General features: G+C 39.4%; 1 protein-coding gene across 1 annotated transcript in view; it reads left to right on the top strand.

Moving 5' to 3' along the window:
* The first annotated feature begins 223 nt into the window (after window positions 1-223).
* The window catches only part of LOC146892441 (histone deacetylase 5-like), a 157,823-nt gene continuing 143,277 nt past the window's right edge, over window positions 224-14,769 (top strand). The window contains exons 1-3 of the mRNA XM_087911834.1: window positions 224-364; window positions 554-673; window positions 986-1,083. Coding sequence (XP_087767960.1) covers window positions 1,052-1,083 — 32 coding nt within the window. The 5' untranslated portion in view covers window positions 224-364; window positions 554-673; window positions 986-1,051. The remainder of the gene's footprint in view (window positions 365-553; window positions 674-985; window positions 1,084-14,769) is intronic.

Below are 14,769 nucleotides of genomic sequence, written 5' to 3' on the forward strand. Positions count from 1 at the left end.
TGGTTTACTGTTCTGTCAAGAATTGTGAGAACGCTCTGTAACCCACAGATCCCCCTGAAAAAGACTAGTTTGGAGTTTAAACATTAGTCCTTTTTTTTTTCCCAGAGGCCAATGAGGCTAGTTAATTAAGCCTGAGGGGTTATGAACTGTTGGCAGTTAATAAGTCATAAAATTCCTCTATAAAACAGGATGCAGGATTCCATCACCGAAGCAAAGAGTACAAAGTGCCGATGTATAAATATCTAATTGGACCGAAGGACTGGGCTTTCTCACTGACTGCTCATCTGGAGTCTCCAGGGCATGCTCGCTGTGGTTTCCTGATTTTTAGAAGCCAGTTTTAAAAAAAAAATGAGAGCATTAAAGGGTAATTTGCCTGAAAGTTCAGGAAGTAAAGGGTTGTGTAGAAGTAGGCTGAAAGGGAGAGAGAGAAAGCCGATGAGAAGACAGAAAATGAGAGGGAGGGTGGGGTAGGAAGAGAGGGAACCAGGAACGAGAAGAGCCCTCTCCAGAGTCTGATGTGACGGTGTTTGTCATCTGGTTTCTTTCCCCTTAGGACGTTCACCATGGCAACGGTACGCAGCAGGCCTTTTATGCTGACCCCAGCGTCCTGTACATTTCGCTCCATCGCTATGATGAAGGAAACTTTTTCCCCGGCAGTGGAGCCCCGAATGAGGTTCGGTTTATTTCTTTAGAGCCCTGCTTTTACTTGTATCTCGCAGGTAATTGCATTGCGTGATTACCCCTAATTTTCTTGTCCTTTGCTGCTGTTTTAAATTACCCCAGATTACCCGCTTGTCCCACAGGACCAAGAACCAGCGCAGAACAAGTGCATAACCCAGAGAGCTGGCTGTCAAGCAGAGCCGGGTTGATTTGACGCTGTGTTTGATGTTTATTTCAAGAGCTCCCATGTGCTTGTATCCCCCTCCTTTTGTTTCTCCCCTCTTCTCCGTTCTCCACCCACAGTGGTGTGTTTTTCTATTCCCAGGTTGGAGTAGGCCTGGGAGAAGGCTTCAACATAAACATTGCCTGGACAGGTGGCCTTGACCCCCCCATGGGAGATGTTGAGTACCTCGAAGCCTTCAGGTTGGTACTTCTTTCTCCATGAAACTGTCACGGTAGAAAATCCCAAATGAGAGAAATGTGAATTCTCCACCAAGCCATGTGGAGATATGCATTTGAAAATAAGGCTTATCAAGACCTAGCTGTGTTTATACAAGTGTATTGACCAGTGGCCATGTTTCCCTCTGACTGCAAAGGGAGAAAATGTGTTATTAATTGACATTTTCTGGAAAATTCTGCCTGCTATAATAGGTGAGGTGGTTTGCAGCAGACATTCACATATTAAATGATCTGAGAAGTCCTTTAGTGCCTATATCACATGGTAGAGCAAGCATTTCCCAAGCTAAAATCCCTTTGGCCTTCTCAGACCATCGGCCTGAGCTCTGCCGTCTGCTAACAAAAGACTTTGCGTATTTCCTGCTCACGTTAAAATATTCGCCAATTCTTTGTTTTCTGCTTATTTAGGAGTAAATTCCACCACTTGTGTTTTTACTAAGCAAAGATTGACGATTCAAAAAAAAAATACAATTTTGTGTCCTGTCTCTATATCTCACTCATGGTCCGTCTCCCCTTTCCCCTCTCCACCCTCTCCATTGCTTTCCTGCTCTGTAAAATTTTAAAAGCAACGTTTTCTTTTCTAGAATTAAAAACTTAAAACAGGTCTTTGGGAAGGTCTCATCCTCATATAAGCTCAGCATGCAAGATCCAGAGGTTTAACTCCCCAGTGATGTGGAACTTTCCACGTGTTTTGTTTAGTTCACAGCTTAAACTCAATGACCACGTGAAAACAAACCTGAGAGGCCATCACAACCTTGAAATCCACCATTCATAATTTCCCCAAGAGAAGCCCTCTGTAATACTTCTGAGCACAGGGAAGGGCCAGGGAAGTGTCAGCGAGTGATGTTCCCCTGAGCTGCCAGTGTTCTTTGTGTCAGGGAGGAGTTTTCATTGAAAGGGTCACTTATTAGAAAAGAAGGTCACAGCACTGTAGAAAAGTAGCTACTTATAAATGAAAAATGCTTGGCTATATGAAGGGAAATTCTACCTACATTTTAGATGTACACTTTGGGAAAAAATATACACAGAGGTGTCTACAATACTTAGAGAAAGAAAAACAGGAATAATTTTATTTATCATAAACTTAGGCTGTATTTGAAGAAATTCTGCTTTAATTAGCAGCAAGTTTAAAGTATTATTTAAAAATAATTAACTTCTTAAAGGAACTCTAAGGACTTTGGAGATGTTAATATTAACATGTAGGCACATATAAACACAATAGATATTCATATAACATATAAACAATATGTAACATGTATGTGTAAAATTATTAACATATATAACACATATGAAGTTAATGTGGGGACTGGAGAAATGGCTCATCCATTAAAGGGTAGGCTCACAACCAAAAATGTAAAGTTAATGTGGTTTCACAACACACAATAAATTTTCAGCTCTGTGTAGAAGCGACTCTTGCATGTGCAGTGGCAAAGGACAGTTTATATTTTGCTCCTATTATGCTCACATCAGATGTGAGTGGTCGATGAGTTTGTTTCCTTTGACCATAATTTCATTTAATAATATGCAAACAGATAGTAAGTGTACCTTGTTATTTTGTGACTGAGATGGTAAGTGAATCAAGAAAGGCACTTAGTGTTTGCTTGGATGTGGACAAGTTATGTTAGTAAACTGTTATGAACTCCCCAGTTCACTCCATATTACCTGAGTTTAACTACAGACGTGGTCTTATATATTACTGCAGCAATTAAAACTGTTTTTATACAATATTCATAAATATTTAAGAACCAGATTTTAAACTATAATAATTAGTTAAAACTATTACTAGTTGACAATCAATTATGACTTTTTAAATTAATGTTTATGCCTGGAATACTTGTGAATTTGTTTTGAATGAGTCAAAAAGGTAAGCAATTCATTCAGAAAGTATTTTGGGGGCACACTGTATGCCATAGACCATGGTGCTCAGAATCAGGGCTATCTTGGTCTCTAGCATTATTAGGAAGTGAAGTGTAACTTTTGTGGAGCCCATGTGGCTTAGTCAGAGAGGGCCAACTCTCCCTGAAAGATCAGAGAAGACTGTGAACTGTTCCGTTTTTCAGGTATAAGTAGAAGTTTGCTAGGGGAAAGGGAACTTGCTTATGTAGTTGGAAGTTTCTGTCCTGCCCTCTCCTGCAGCTGTTCAGTCCCAAAAAAGCACACAGAGGTTTATATTAATTATAAACTGTTTGTTCTGTTAGCTCAGGCTTATTATTAACTAGCTCTCATAAATTAAATTAACCCATAATTCTCGTCTATGTTTAACCACGTGGCTTGGTATCTTTTCTCAGTAAGGCATTCTCATCTTGCTTCCTCTGCATCTGGCTGGTGTCTGACCCTCTGCCTTTCCTCTTCCCAGAATTCTCTTAGTCTGATCACCCCACCTATGCTTCCTGCCTGGCTACTGGTCAATTAGAACTAATGAGTGGCAGAAGTACAAGAGCTTTATCCCACAGCATGCCCATGTCGGGGTGAAGGTAGATCCATCCATACTAGTCAAAACAAAAAGACTGAAAGGGTGGGGAGGCATGAGATGACCTGTCATCATTGCCTCAAGGTCAGGAAGGGACCTTGGTAGAAGGTGAATGGATCATAATTCATAAAGTCTTTGGCCCAGCTCTATGTATTAGTTTGACTGTCTGTGGTGATTTAAATGAGAATGGCCCCAATAGCCTGAACTCTTAATACTTGGGCTCCAGTTCGTGTTTGTTTGTGGAGGATTAAAAGAGGTGTGGCCTTGGTGGAGGATGTTTGTCATCCACCGTGAGCTTTGAAGTTTCAAAAGACAATTGGTATTTTGAGTTATCTCTGTTGGCCTCCTACTTGTGGATCAATATGTGAACTCTTGGCTGTTCAGGTCACCATACTTCTGCTCCACCAGCATGGACTCTAACCCTCTGACACTATAAATTCAATTAAACTCTTCCACAAATTGCCTTGGACTTGGTACTTTACCACAGAAATAGAAAAGTAGCTAAGACAGAATTTGGTACAGGGTTTCTGTGACAGACATGACCTTGTAATGTTCTGAATGACTGTGAAAGACTTTGTTACTTCAGACTAGAAGAAGTATAAACAGGGCTTAGTGGGCTGCCTATTAGGAACCTAAATAATAGCCATGAGCATTATCTGGACTGAGGAAGCCCAGCTCCAGGGACTTCAGTGAGAAGTACGGTCTTCAGCAGCTGCTGGGAAAGAGGCTGAAGAATGTGGTTACTGCAGGCTTGCCCTAAGAGTTTGCCTGGGGTTAAATTCAAAGTAGCCAATTTCTTTGGTGGAGATTTCTAGACAGCTTAACATTGACTTTGTCACGTGGTTAATAGTAATCACTGATATGCAGATCTACAATGAAATGATCAAGTAGGACAGAGAAACGCAACATGTGCCATTTGAAGAGAAAAAGAGAAGAATTAATGTCGGAGCCGAGACTGGTGCTGAAAAAGATGAGGTTAAGGAGAAGCCTTCTGCAAAATGGAATAAAGAGAAGTGTGGGAGCCTCAGGGCAAGACCCCATCTTGCGAAGCTTTCAAGGAAACGGGCCTAAAAATTTTTCTGTTCCTAAAAAGCTACAACAAAGAAAAACTTTTACAAATGTCATTTAAGGGAGTCAAACTCCATCCCAAACCAGCAGACGAACTTGATCTCACTCTCTGTGAGGTTCTGACTTTAGAGTCCTGAAGGGTACACCAGGTGTAGGGACTCTGCCACAGGTTAGGAGCACCTCTGAGGCCCAGCAGTGTTCATGGATCATTATGTGAACTCTCAGCTGGTGCTACCACCATGTTTTTGTCATAACATCACAGACTCTAACCTTCTGAAACAGTGAGCCCATTTACATGTTTTCCATTCTGAGTTGCCTTGGTTATGGTGATTAATTAGAGCAATAGAAAAGTGAGACACTATCATCTATCTACATATATATCTATCTATCATATATCTATCATATATCTTCTATCTATCTATCTATCTATCTATCTATCTATCTATCTATCTACCTACCTATCTATCTATCTATCTATCTATCTATCTATCTATCTATCATTTATCTGTCATCTATTGGCAATTATAAATTTTGCATTTAAGTCAGATGGATTCCAGAAATTAATAATAATAATAATAATGATGATGCATTTGCATGCCACATATGCATGCAAGCGTAATTGTTTAAAATATATAATATTTTATGTAGTATAAATAATATAGTAACAAGTATTATTGCATGTGTATGTGGCAAGAGTGTATCTGTATTTTTGCATGTATGTGGTGCAAGTTTGTGTAGGGGTGCCGCCAAGTGTCAAGCCCGGAGGTTGACTGACAGCAAGTATCTTGATCGCGAGACTCTTCACTTTATTTGCTGAGCAGGGTCTTGTGGACCAGGTGCTGATGGGTTATCTCATTCAACTAGCCAGATTGCTCTGAGGACATCGTGTTTCTGTCTCCTTAGTGATAGCATTACAGGAAGGCTGCCATGTTTGCTTGGCTTTTATGAAAGATCTGAATTCTAGTCTTCACTTATCTTCTGCTCCATCTTTTCAATCTTGTGAATCACTTTAAATGCAGTATTACCATCCAAGCATGTCACTGTGCTTTTGAAATGTTCCTACAGGCTTGTGTGTTTGAAAACTTGCTCCCATACTAAGGGTACTATCGGACAGTGGGGAAATTTTAGGAAATGGATGTGGGTGTGCTGTTGACGTCATAATATACTCTTCCTTTCTTTCTTGGTGTCTTCTGATCTCTGTGAAGTGAGCAGTTTTCTTCTTGTCCCCAGTCATGATGCTTTGCCCCATTACAGTAAAGTTACAGTTTTCATAAGAATTTTAGAAAATATTCAATAATATTAAATATATTTTATGTTCTACTAAGATATGCATCCAGGGTTACCATTTATAAGGCAATTATGCTTTTTATAATGAGGCCTTATAAGCCAGGTCCTACTTTATAAGCATTAAGGCTAATTAAAATTCTGAGTATAAGTCATAGTACACTAACTGGAAGAGTCATGATCTGAGCTTCGATTTTGGCTCTAACTTCTAAGCCTTTTTTTTTTACCACATTGCTACTCTCTTATGCCCTAAAATGCTAAGGAGTGATAAAGTACAGCAAATAGTGCCAAAAGGTAAAACTTTCATGTGCCCTCGGCTGTGCACCTACCCAGAACTGGTGACTGTGTGCAGAGTTCATGCATGGCTCTGGCTCACTACTCAGAGCAGAGACAGTGAGGACTATAAGGGGAGAATTGTAAGACTCTGCTTTAGGTGATTCCTGAGATGTTTGCAAAGGCTGTCTGGAACCTTGAGCATCCCTTAACTTGCTCAGAGAATGCCAGGTGTCTTATCTTTTTCATCAGATATCAATGTGCCTGTTAAATACCACCTGCCCTGTCACTTAAGAGATCACCCCAACTATCCTAAATTCTTTATTGTGTCTTATGAGCACTAGGCCCACTGTTTTTAAAATGTCTAGGTACCTTCAAAATCATGGCCTCTCTTCTCATTAATTGTTACTACTGCATATATGTATGTATTCCTAAATATAACCTACTCTGTCTATATACTGGTACACATATTTTCTAAGTTGACCATTTGGTATTAGCTAAGTAATTGGAGTGCTGTTTCCTGGAGACTATTTTTCCCTTTATCAGTGATCCTTGGTTGCCTGTTGTGTAGGTTTGAGGTCACGTGAGCGTTCTCTGTCCAGTTTGGTATGTCCATTGGTGCCACCTTGTTAAACTCACGTTTGAGCAGACATGTTGGTGAGACTGTATGGATGTAGCTTCTGACTCTCCTAGGGGACACAGTGCCACAGCAAACTCCATTTCCTGTGACTCATATAGTCTTTCTGCCCCTTCTTTTGCAATGTTCCCTGCACCTTAGGTGAGGGAATGTTTTGTAGACATGGCTATTGGGAATGGGCTCCACAACTCTGCCCTTTGATTGGCTATAGTCATCTGTTGTGACTCCATTTATTGCAATGTGTGTTTCATGTGGGGTGATATGTATAGTAGAACAAACATGAGAACACATGGGAATTATGGCGGTTTAGCAAAGTGATGTCTGTAGTTTCTCCTCCAAGATGCATGACTCCATGATCCCCATAGAGTTGGCAAGGTTTCCATCTTGCTGACAAGGTCATAAGTCCAATTAGCTGGTGGTTGCCAACAAGGTATGTGTACCACTACTGCACTCTTATGTTAGCGTGCCGTGCTGGCTGTTGAAGTGGTTCGTAGGTGTCGTAGCTGGGTAGGATTGTTGGGTGCCCCCCTCCTTTGTAAGTTTTCATGTCACTTTCTGGTACCATGGAAGTCCTCAGAGAGGAGGCATTCAGGTCCATTTCAACTCAGAGGCCCCTGTTTCAGAAGTGCATGTCCTCTTTAGGAATAGAGACTTTCCTTCCACTTCAGGGGTCAATCAAGGGTAATAGCAATAGGCTGTATGTTTTGAGAATTTCTTGGACAGCCCTGACCAACAGCTCAAAAGAGGGCTTCTTATGTCTGGGATTGGGTTTATGTTATGTGGTGTTCAGCTCTTGGAGGTTGTACTGTCAACTCAAGATGGGAAAAGTTTATTAAAAAAGAATCATATATAATTATTATTATGAATATATTGTATTATATACTATTGTATATTATATAATAAAATATGATATATAATTATTTTGTGTATATATACACAAAGCTTCATGTATTATATTTTAATTGTATGATTAATTGTATAATTCTTTATAGATTTTTTAGAATCCTTATTGCTATTTTGCCCTCCTTTTGTATTTACCTCCTCCATTCCTCCCCTTTAAATTTCAAGAGAACCACAGTGGAGAGTCTCTTTTCTATGTCCACATGTTTCACATCCTTGGACTTGATAGTAATGGACCATATTTGAAAACAACTGTACAGAACTTATTTAGACATTTTCTTATCTTAGTCTTTAAACAGTATAGTGCTGTAGCGATCATATTATATTAAGTATTATCAGTAATCTAAAATTGATTTATGTTGAGCAGTAGTGGCACAAGCCTTTAATTCCAGCACTCAGGAGGAAGAGACAGGCAGATATCTGTGAGTCTGAGACCAACATGATGTATGGAGCAAGATGCAGGACAGCCAGGACTGTTACACAGAGAAACTCTATCTTGAAACAAACAAGCAAACAATACAAAGCAAAAAGAGTGATTTAAAGAATATAGAAGGAAGTCAGGGATAAAACTTAGTGGAGGAGTGCTTGTCTGTTATGTAAAACCCAGGGTTTGATCCCTATCACGATAAAATGCATTGATTTGTTAACTTAGAAAATATAGACAGATGAACACAGGTTGTACACAAACATCACTCTGTTTTATGAAAAAGAATGCAGGGGGCATATGCTCTTGCAAATTTTAGTTTCTGCAGGGATCAAGCTCCCACGGATTCTGAGTGAAGACTGTTGCCATCTCCCACAATGTGCGTCCTTTTGGCAGATGCTGAAGGTGAAACCCAACAGGGTTCATAGAGCTGTCGGTCTGCATTGTATAAATCTGTCTTGATTTTAAGAAATAAACACCAAGCCAATGTGTTATATTCTGTAGCTACTTTCATGAGTGTTTGCCACTGATGAGACTTTCCAAAAGACAAATGTCTGAAACATGAGCTGTACAGAGAAAATCATCTCAAGGCAAAATCAACTGAGAATAATTAGGGATGACTGGGGCTTCTCAGTGTGCTGAGAGGGAGATTTTAGAGTTTTCATTTTTAGAAATTGAAAATTTAAGTTATAGACCTTTGTGGTATCATTGTAAACACCAATTTCCCCCCATTCTGTTGACCTATGAAGTACATGTTTTGTCAAAATGTGTTGCACTTCATGTTGTAGACTTTGCTAAACATCATTGGCCATATAAGCATCTAAAGATGTCAGAAGGACAGCTTCTTACTTCTTAGCTAAAAACAGTGAAGTCATAAGAGTTGACATAAGAGTTGTTCCATCACCCTCTGTCTCTTTCTTCAGTTCATAACTATTTGCTTACTTCATAAGCATGCTTCAAACTCACTATTGTACAACTGCAGTAAGTGTACTCAACTCATCATTCAGACTTTCGATTCTTTCTCTCAGACGAGTTCTTCAGAACAGAAGTGGTGTCTACCCATGATTCCTCTACTGGTTATGAGAAGCAATAGAGTTTTTCTGTCATATTCCTCACATGGGCTTCTGACAGCTACTAAATAATGGTTTGTCTCGCATGTATGTTTTTGCCACAGGTCAACAGCAGATCATTTAGAGCAAGACACATAAATTAACACCTCTTTTTTGTTCCTCTCATTGTTATTTGATCAAGCACTCTATCATTTTATAATTAATTTTGGAAGACTATTTCTAGAATCCCTTGTTATATTCACAAGCTAAAGAAAGGCTGTTTCCCTTTAAAAAGTTAAGTAAGACCATACATAAATGCTTACATGCTTACTTTCCCCCACATTGGTAAGGATAACTAAGTAAATATTGTTCTAAGGGTATTGTTCTTATTTTAATATAATTTAATGATAAATTGAAGAAACCAATATCAGCAAGACAAGAAGAATATCATGATAATAACAGCAACCTAGAGCGCATGCATTGAGGTTGTAATATTTGGTAGATGTTTGTTTCCAAAATCCCTGGTACTTTTTTGAAGGGCTGTTGTTTTCCACGTGACGACATCAGGCCTCGTAAGCTCTCCCGGTCTCTCCATGTCACACACTTCTAAATGGTGGTTACAACCTTGCTGGCAGTGCTCTCAGGTGTGATTTTTGAGACAACACTTATTAGCCCCAAAGTGTATGCTGACGAGAGTACACGTGGCAAAATAATAGCATAGTGAGGCTGTATTTGCTCACACTTGGGCACCTCGTAGTGAGGCTGTGTTTGCACACACTTGGGCACCTCGTAGTGAGGCTGTGTTTGCACACACTTGGGCACCTCAACAGGTAACAATAGCAACATTTTTAAATTGAAAATTACCTCTTGGGCTTTTATTTGCTCTCTCCCTAAGAGGCTTCTATCCATTTGATAAAGTAAGAATTTATTCATTCAAACCAGACCCCTGTGACCTTCATCCTTCCTGGTCACAAGATTTTTAATTACAATAGGTTTTTTTCAAGTTTATTTAAAGAAACATGTTCTTCTCACATATGTAATTAGATTTTTCATATAAGGCACATATCACAAGACCTAAAACAAGTTAAATTTTAGTAGAAATTGAACGAACTTTTAGATTCTATTTTGAAAGGAAAAATAGAGTTTAATCTCAATAGCGTCAAATGATTGGGGGTCTTGTTTTGTTTCTGAGAGCTGTGGTTGGTGCTGCCTGGTTTTGGGATGGATCCTCCATCATCAGTGACAAAAAATACATTATGTTTATGATAGTGTGCTCTTTCTCAAGGATGCCCAAGTCATTTTAGGAATGAGGATAAAATTTCTTGAAACAATTTGCCAATATGAAATACTGTACATATCAAATTGGCCTTGCTACCTTCTTTCCCAGACCATTTATCATAGCTTACAAATCAAGCCCACATTTTCTCTTTCTGAACGACTTGGCTAATAAATTCGATGTGGGCCTCAAATCTTAACTTGTCAATCACTCTTGAGAACAAAGCAGTAATGACTTTCAACTATTAATATTTTATTTCAATAGAAACCAATATGTATGAATTTATGGATGTTGTGAGGTACAGTTTTAGTCATTATCCATATTCTGTTCTCTATATTTAGAATGTTTCGAGATTTCAAGACATTGATTAAAACCTAGTCACAGAATACACACACAAGTAAATTTTAGGAAGTTGTCAGCTCTGTCTGCTCTTTTGCTATGGAAATAAACATAAGAGCATTTTTTTCTCATCTGTGCAACATATTGTACCAATTTTCATCAAAAAATTACAATTTCTATAGGTGTGTGTCTCTAGATACCCTTAGAATTTCTGCTCTTTGACCCTGAGAGAAAATTGATCTTGTGCACACCTGTCTTCCTCGGGAAGCTTGCAGACTTGACGTTTGAGCTGAGCATCAAAGAGATGTGATGCTGTTAGACAGTATGGAGCCAACTCTGTAACAGAGTCCAGGAAATATCGTGAAGTCCTGTAGTTGTGAAGTGATTGATATCTTCACTGGACAACTTCTTAAAGTAGTTCCAATGCTATAAGTTACTTTTAAAAATTATTCTAAAGGGTCAGATAAACTATTAAAATTTTAATAAAATGTTTTTCTTTGCCCTAAATGAATTCTAAAGCCTAAAATTTTCATGAATTTGTCCAATAATTAAACAGTTTTCCCAATAATAAGGGTAGTTAAAGGAATGGCTATATTTAACAACGTATTTCTCAAGCAGTACTTCCTAAGGCAGGAGGTCAGTCATGTGCTTAGAAATGGTGTTTAAAGCTTTAAAATGAAAAACCTGAACTACAAAGTCCTCATTTTGCATAAAATCTTCCCAGTGTATGTGGAGTTCCCAGAGATATCAAGACATGAAATCCCACCCACAAAGTATTGTTGTGAAGTTTCCAGGCTAGAAGTAACAGGTCAGCTGGACTGCCGGTTTACATGATTTTACCTTTAGGCAGTCACTTGTGATATAGCCAGAACGGAAGATAAATATCTAGGAGAAATTATGAAGTTGCACTGTCGTTCTGTTTTGCTGCATTCGCTGACAAGGGAGAGCTCTGCCCCAAACACAGCCCCCTCTCCCTGTCCTTCAGCCAACAGCACCCAGAGTCCTTTGTCTTTGGGTTTTAGTGTAGTCGTTTTTTTTTTTTTTAAATTGAAGAAAATTCTTTTCTCATTCCATGGTTTTACATCTAAAGTTTGCCAAAACTAAATTTATTGAGATGATAAGCAATGTGGGAAAAGTGGACCATTTCAGTATACTGTGAATATAAATCTATATTCCTTCTGTGAGAACTAAGTAAATATGATAATTTACTATGGAGAATTTACTCATTGACTTCTTCTGGTGGAGAAATCAAACTCATGAAAATTCTGCTTCTCCTAAGTCTGAAGGGCTGGACTGAGGTTAATACAGTGACAGAATCTTCATGGAGAGTTCTGGTATTTACAGGACATCAAACCCCCAGATTGTAGACTGTTTTCCATGTCTATCCCCATGGTTTGATATCATATAGATGAAACTTTTAAATCAACATCTGTTTTCACTTACGTAGGTATTTAAACTCCTCTGGCACCTTCTGGAAGACAAAGGCTTACCCTTGTATCTGGTATAAATCTGCCCCTCTTTCTTGTGGGCACAGCAGAACCAGGTACTGGCTGTCTAAATACATTCTGAAGAGCAGGGTTGATGGAAAACCACAAAGGAGGACAGTGAGCTTATAAACGGCAGGAGAAGGACGGCCAAAGCAATCTTACTGAAGCAGCTCATATTTCATAATATGGGAACCATGAGGGGAGGTTAATGGTTGAATCTGTCTTGACGCTCAGCTGAGTTTCAGACCCATCCACATCTCAATTTCAGGGTACCTTCCTTTCGAAATACATCCATATATTTTCTTCCCCATTAAAGAGGTACATATTATTGCACTTAGAATCAAAGGTTGATTTCCTTAGGATGTGAGATTTTAGCTTTCTCCCTGCTTCATGACATCACAGCAATACTGCAGCTACTGAAGTAGGCGGAGGCTCAGACACAAATGAGCCTTCTAATGAGACAGGAGCCAAAGTCAGAGGAATGAGGGGACATTCGTTCAAAACCTGAGGTGGAATGAAACAGGCGCGAGTTGCAAGTGGATCCTCTCTTCTGTACTCTCAGTTTGAGACCATAACTTCTACAAGCCGTGGCTCCACCCACCCTGCATCCTTATTGTATGCACGCCATTCCCCTCTCTGGACATATCGCTGCTACTTCACCCTTTGTATGCCCAGAAATTCCAAAATGAAAATACCAGTTCAGAAGTGCAATGACTCCTCACCCTCCAGCAAATATGCTTATACTTGATGTCCTAGTAGCTGAAAAAGGAAGCCAGGGAGGAATGGCATTGACTTCTTTAACTAACATATTGTTAAACTACTCCAAGAATTAAAGCCTGCCCGAAAATGTCAATATTTTCCACCTGACTGAGTTTTTTTTAAAAAAAATCAAATAATTATATGCATAATCCAATGAAAATATTTAATTGATATGAAGGTTTCACTTAATTTGCAGTATCTTGTCTTTGTTTTAAAATGGCGGTAATACATAAAAATTGGTATAGTCCAGAGGTTTGGAAAGTCACAAGGTAAGGAGGGCATCACCCCATTGTCAAGGGCAAACACAAAATTTGGGGTCAAGCAGCATTTACATAAGACAACTTAAAATTTTCTTGTTTCATAATCTTTGGAGAAGTGTTTGTTTCTTATAAAAGCCCCACATGCTCTCCTTTGGAAGGGCTTCTAACTATAACTGAACCACAAGGTTGCCCCCTGGTGCTTTATGTATTGTTTAATTGTTTGCCTTTGGTGAATGTTTTTATGAAGAGCCTATTATTTGGAGTAAGACCAAAGTGTCACTTTAGGAACAACAGAGGCAGCGCTGTCCTGTGTAATAGCTCTTTTTCATGGGCGTGTTTAATGCGCACTGGATGTAGCTAATGAGCCGAGATTTCTTCTTGTAATACTTCAAAAAGAGCAACAACAACAACAAACAAAACTGCATTTTTATTTTCCTCTAATAAAAGGTGGCTGGATTGGTTGGGAGAGCCGTGCGTGAGTATGGCTGTGCCCTAGCCAGGAGGCAAGAAGGGTGTCTGTGTGTGTTCATCTGCTCTGTCTGCCTTTGTTCATGTAGTTGTTTCCAGTCTCATGCACAAGTCGGTGCACATGGCCCTAGGACCAAGGGAGGCGAGCGGGTATGTCAGCTTCCTGCAGCATTTACCAGGCCCATGTGTGTTTCCGTGTATATCCGAGTGGCAAGGATGGGCCCTGATGTCTTCTGAATCTTCATAGCCTAGCTGCCAGGGAATTGTTTGCTGCTCAGCTAACTCCCAGCGTACCTCGGCCTGGGAAGTGTTTTGAATTCAGTGATTCTGCTCTCCGAATTCTCCCTTCCTTGACACTGTCTTGCCACATGGCTCACTCCCGAATTCCTTAGGATTTGACTCTGGAGAAAGTTCAGTGTTCCCCACCAGGTCCTCAAAGACAGCAAGAGTTATTTTCCTTGTTTGCTTGTCTTCTTTCAAAGCTAATCTGGGACTGGGACCCAGCCTCCAGCAACGAAAAAAAAAGAAATGTAAAGCCAAAGTACCTTGGTACAATTTCTAGGACCTAAATGATCTCATTAAATTCTGACTCTAGATATCAAGTAGACATTTGAGGAAATATGATTATTGACAAAATGTAAGCCTGTTATACACTATATCACTTCAAAAGGAGAAAGGCCATTAGGACATAATTACATCAGAAACAGTATACACATTGGGCTGGTTTATAAACTGTCACTTTCAGAAGTACGAAGACGTATAAAAGTTTCCAAAGGTCCCATTATGACCCTATTTCCAACAGTATTCTCTGACAAACTAAATAAATTACCGCATGTATTGGACCTTTGAGGCTTGGGGCAAAGAATGGAAAAATTATTTACAAAAGCTTGAAAATATTTAATCACTGGAGGCAGGGGGCAACGGTGTTTTAATTAGCAGGTCCTCGGGCCATTGGCTGA

The sequence above is a fragment of the Myodes glareolus genome, chromosome 11, assembly GCF_982192425.1.
Source record: "Myodes glareolus chromosome 11, mMyoGla1.1, whole genome shotgun sequence".
In the NCBI taxonomy this organism is placed as follows: domain Eukaryota; kingdom Metazoa; phylum Chordata; class Mammalia; order Rodentia; family Cricetidae; genus Myodes; species Myodes glareolus.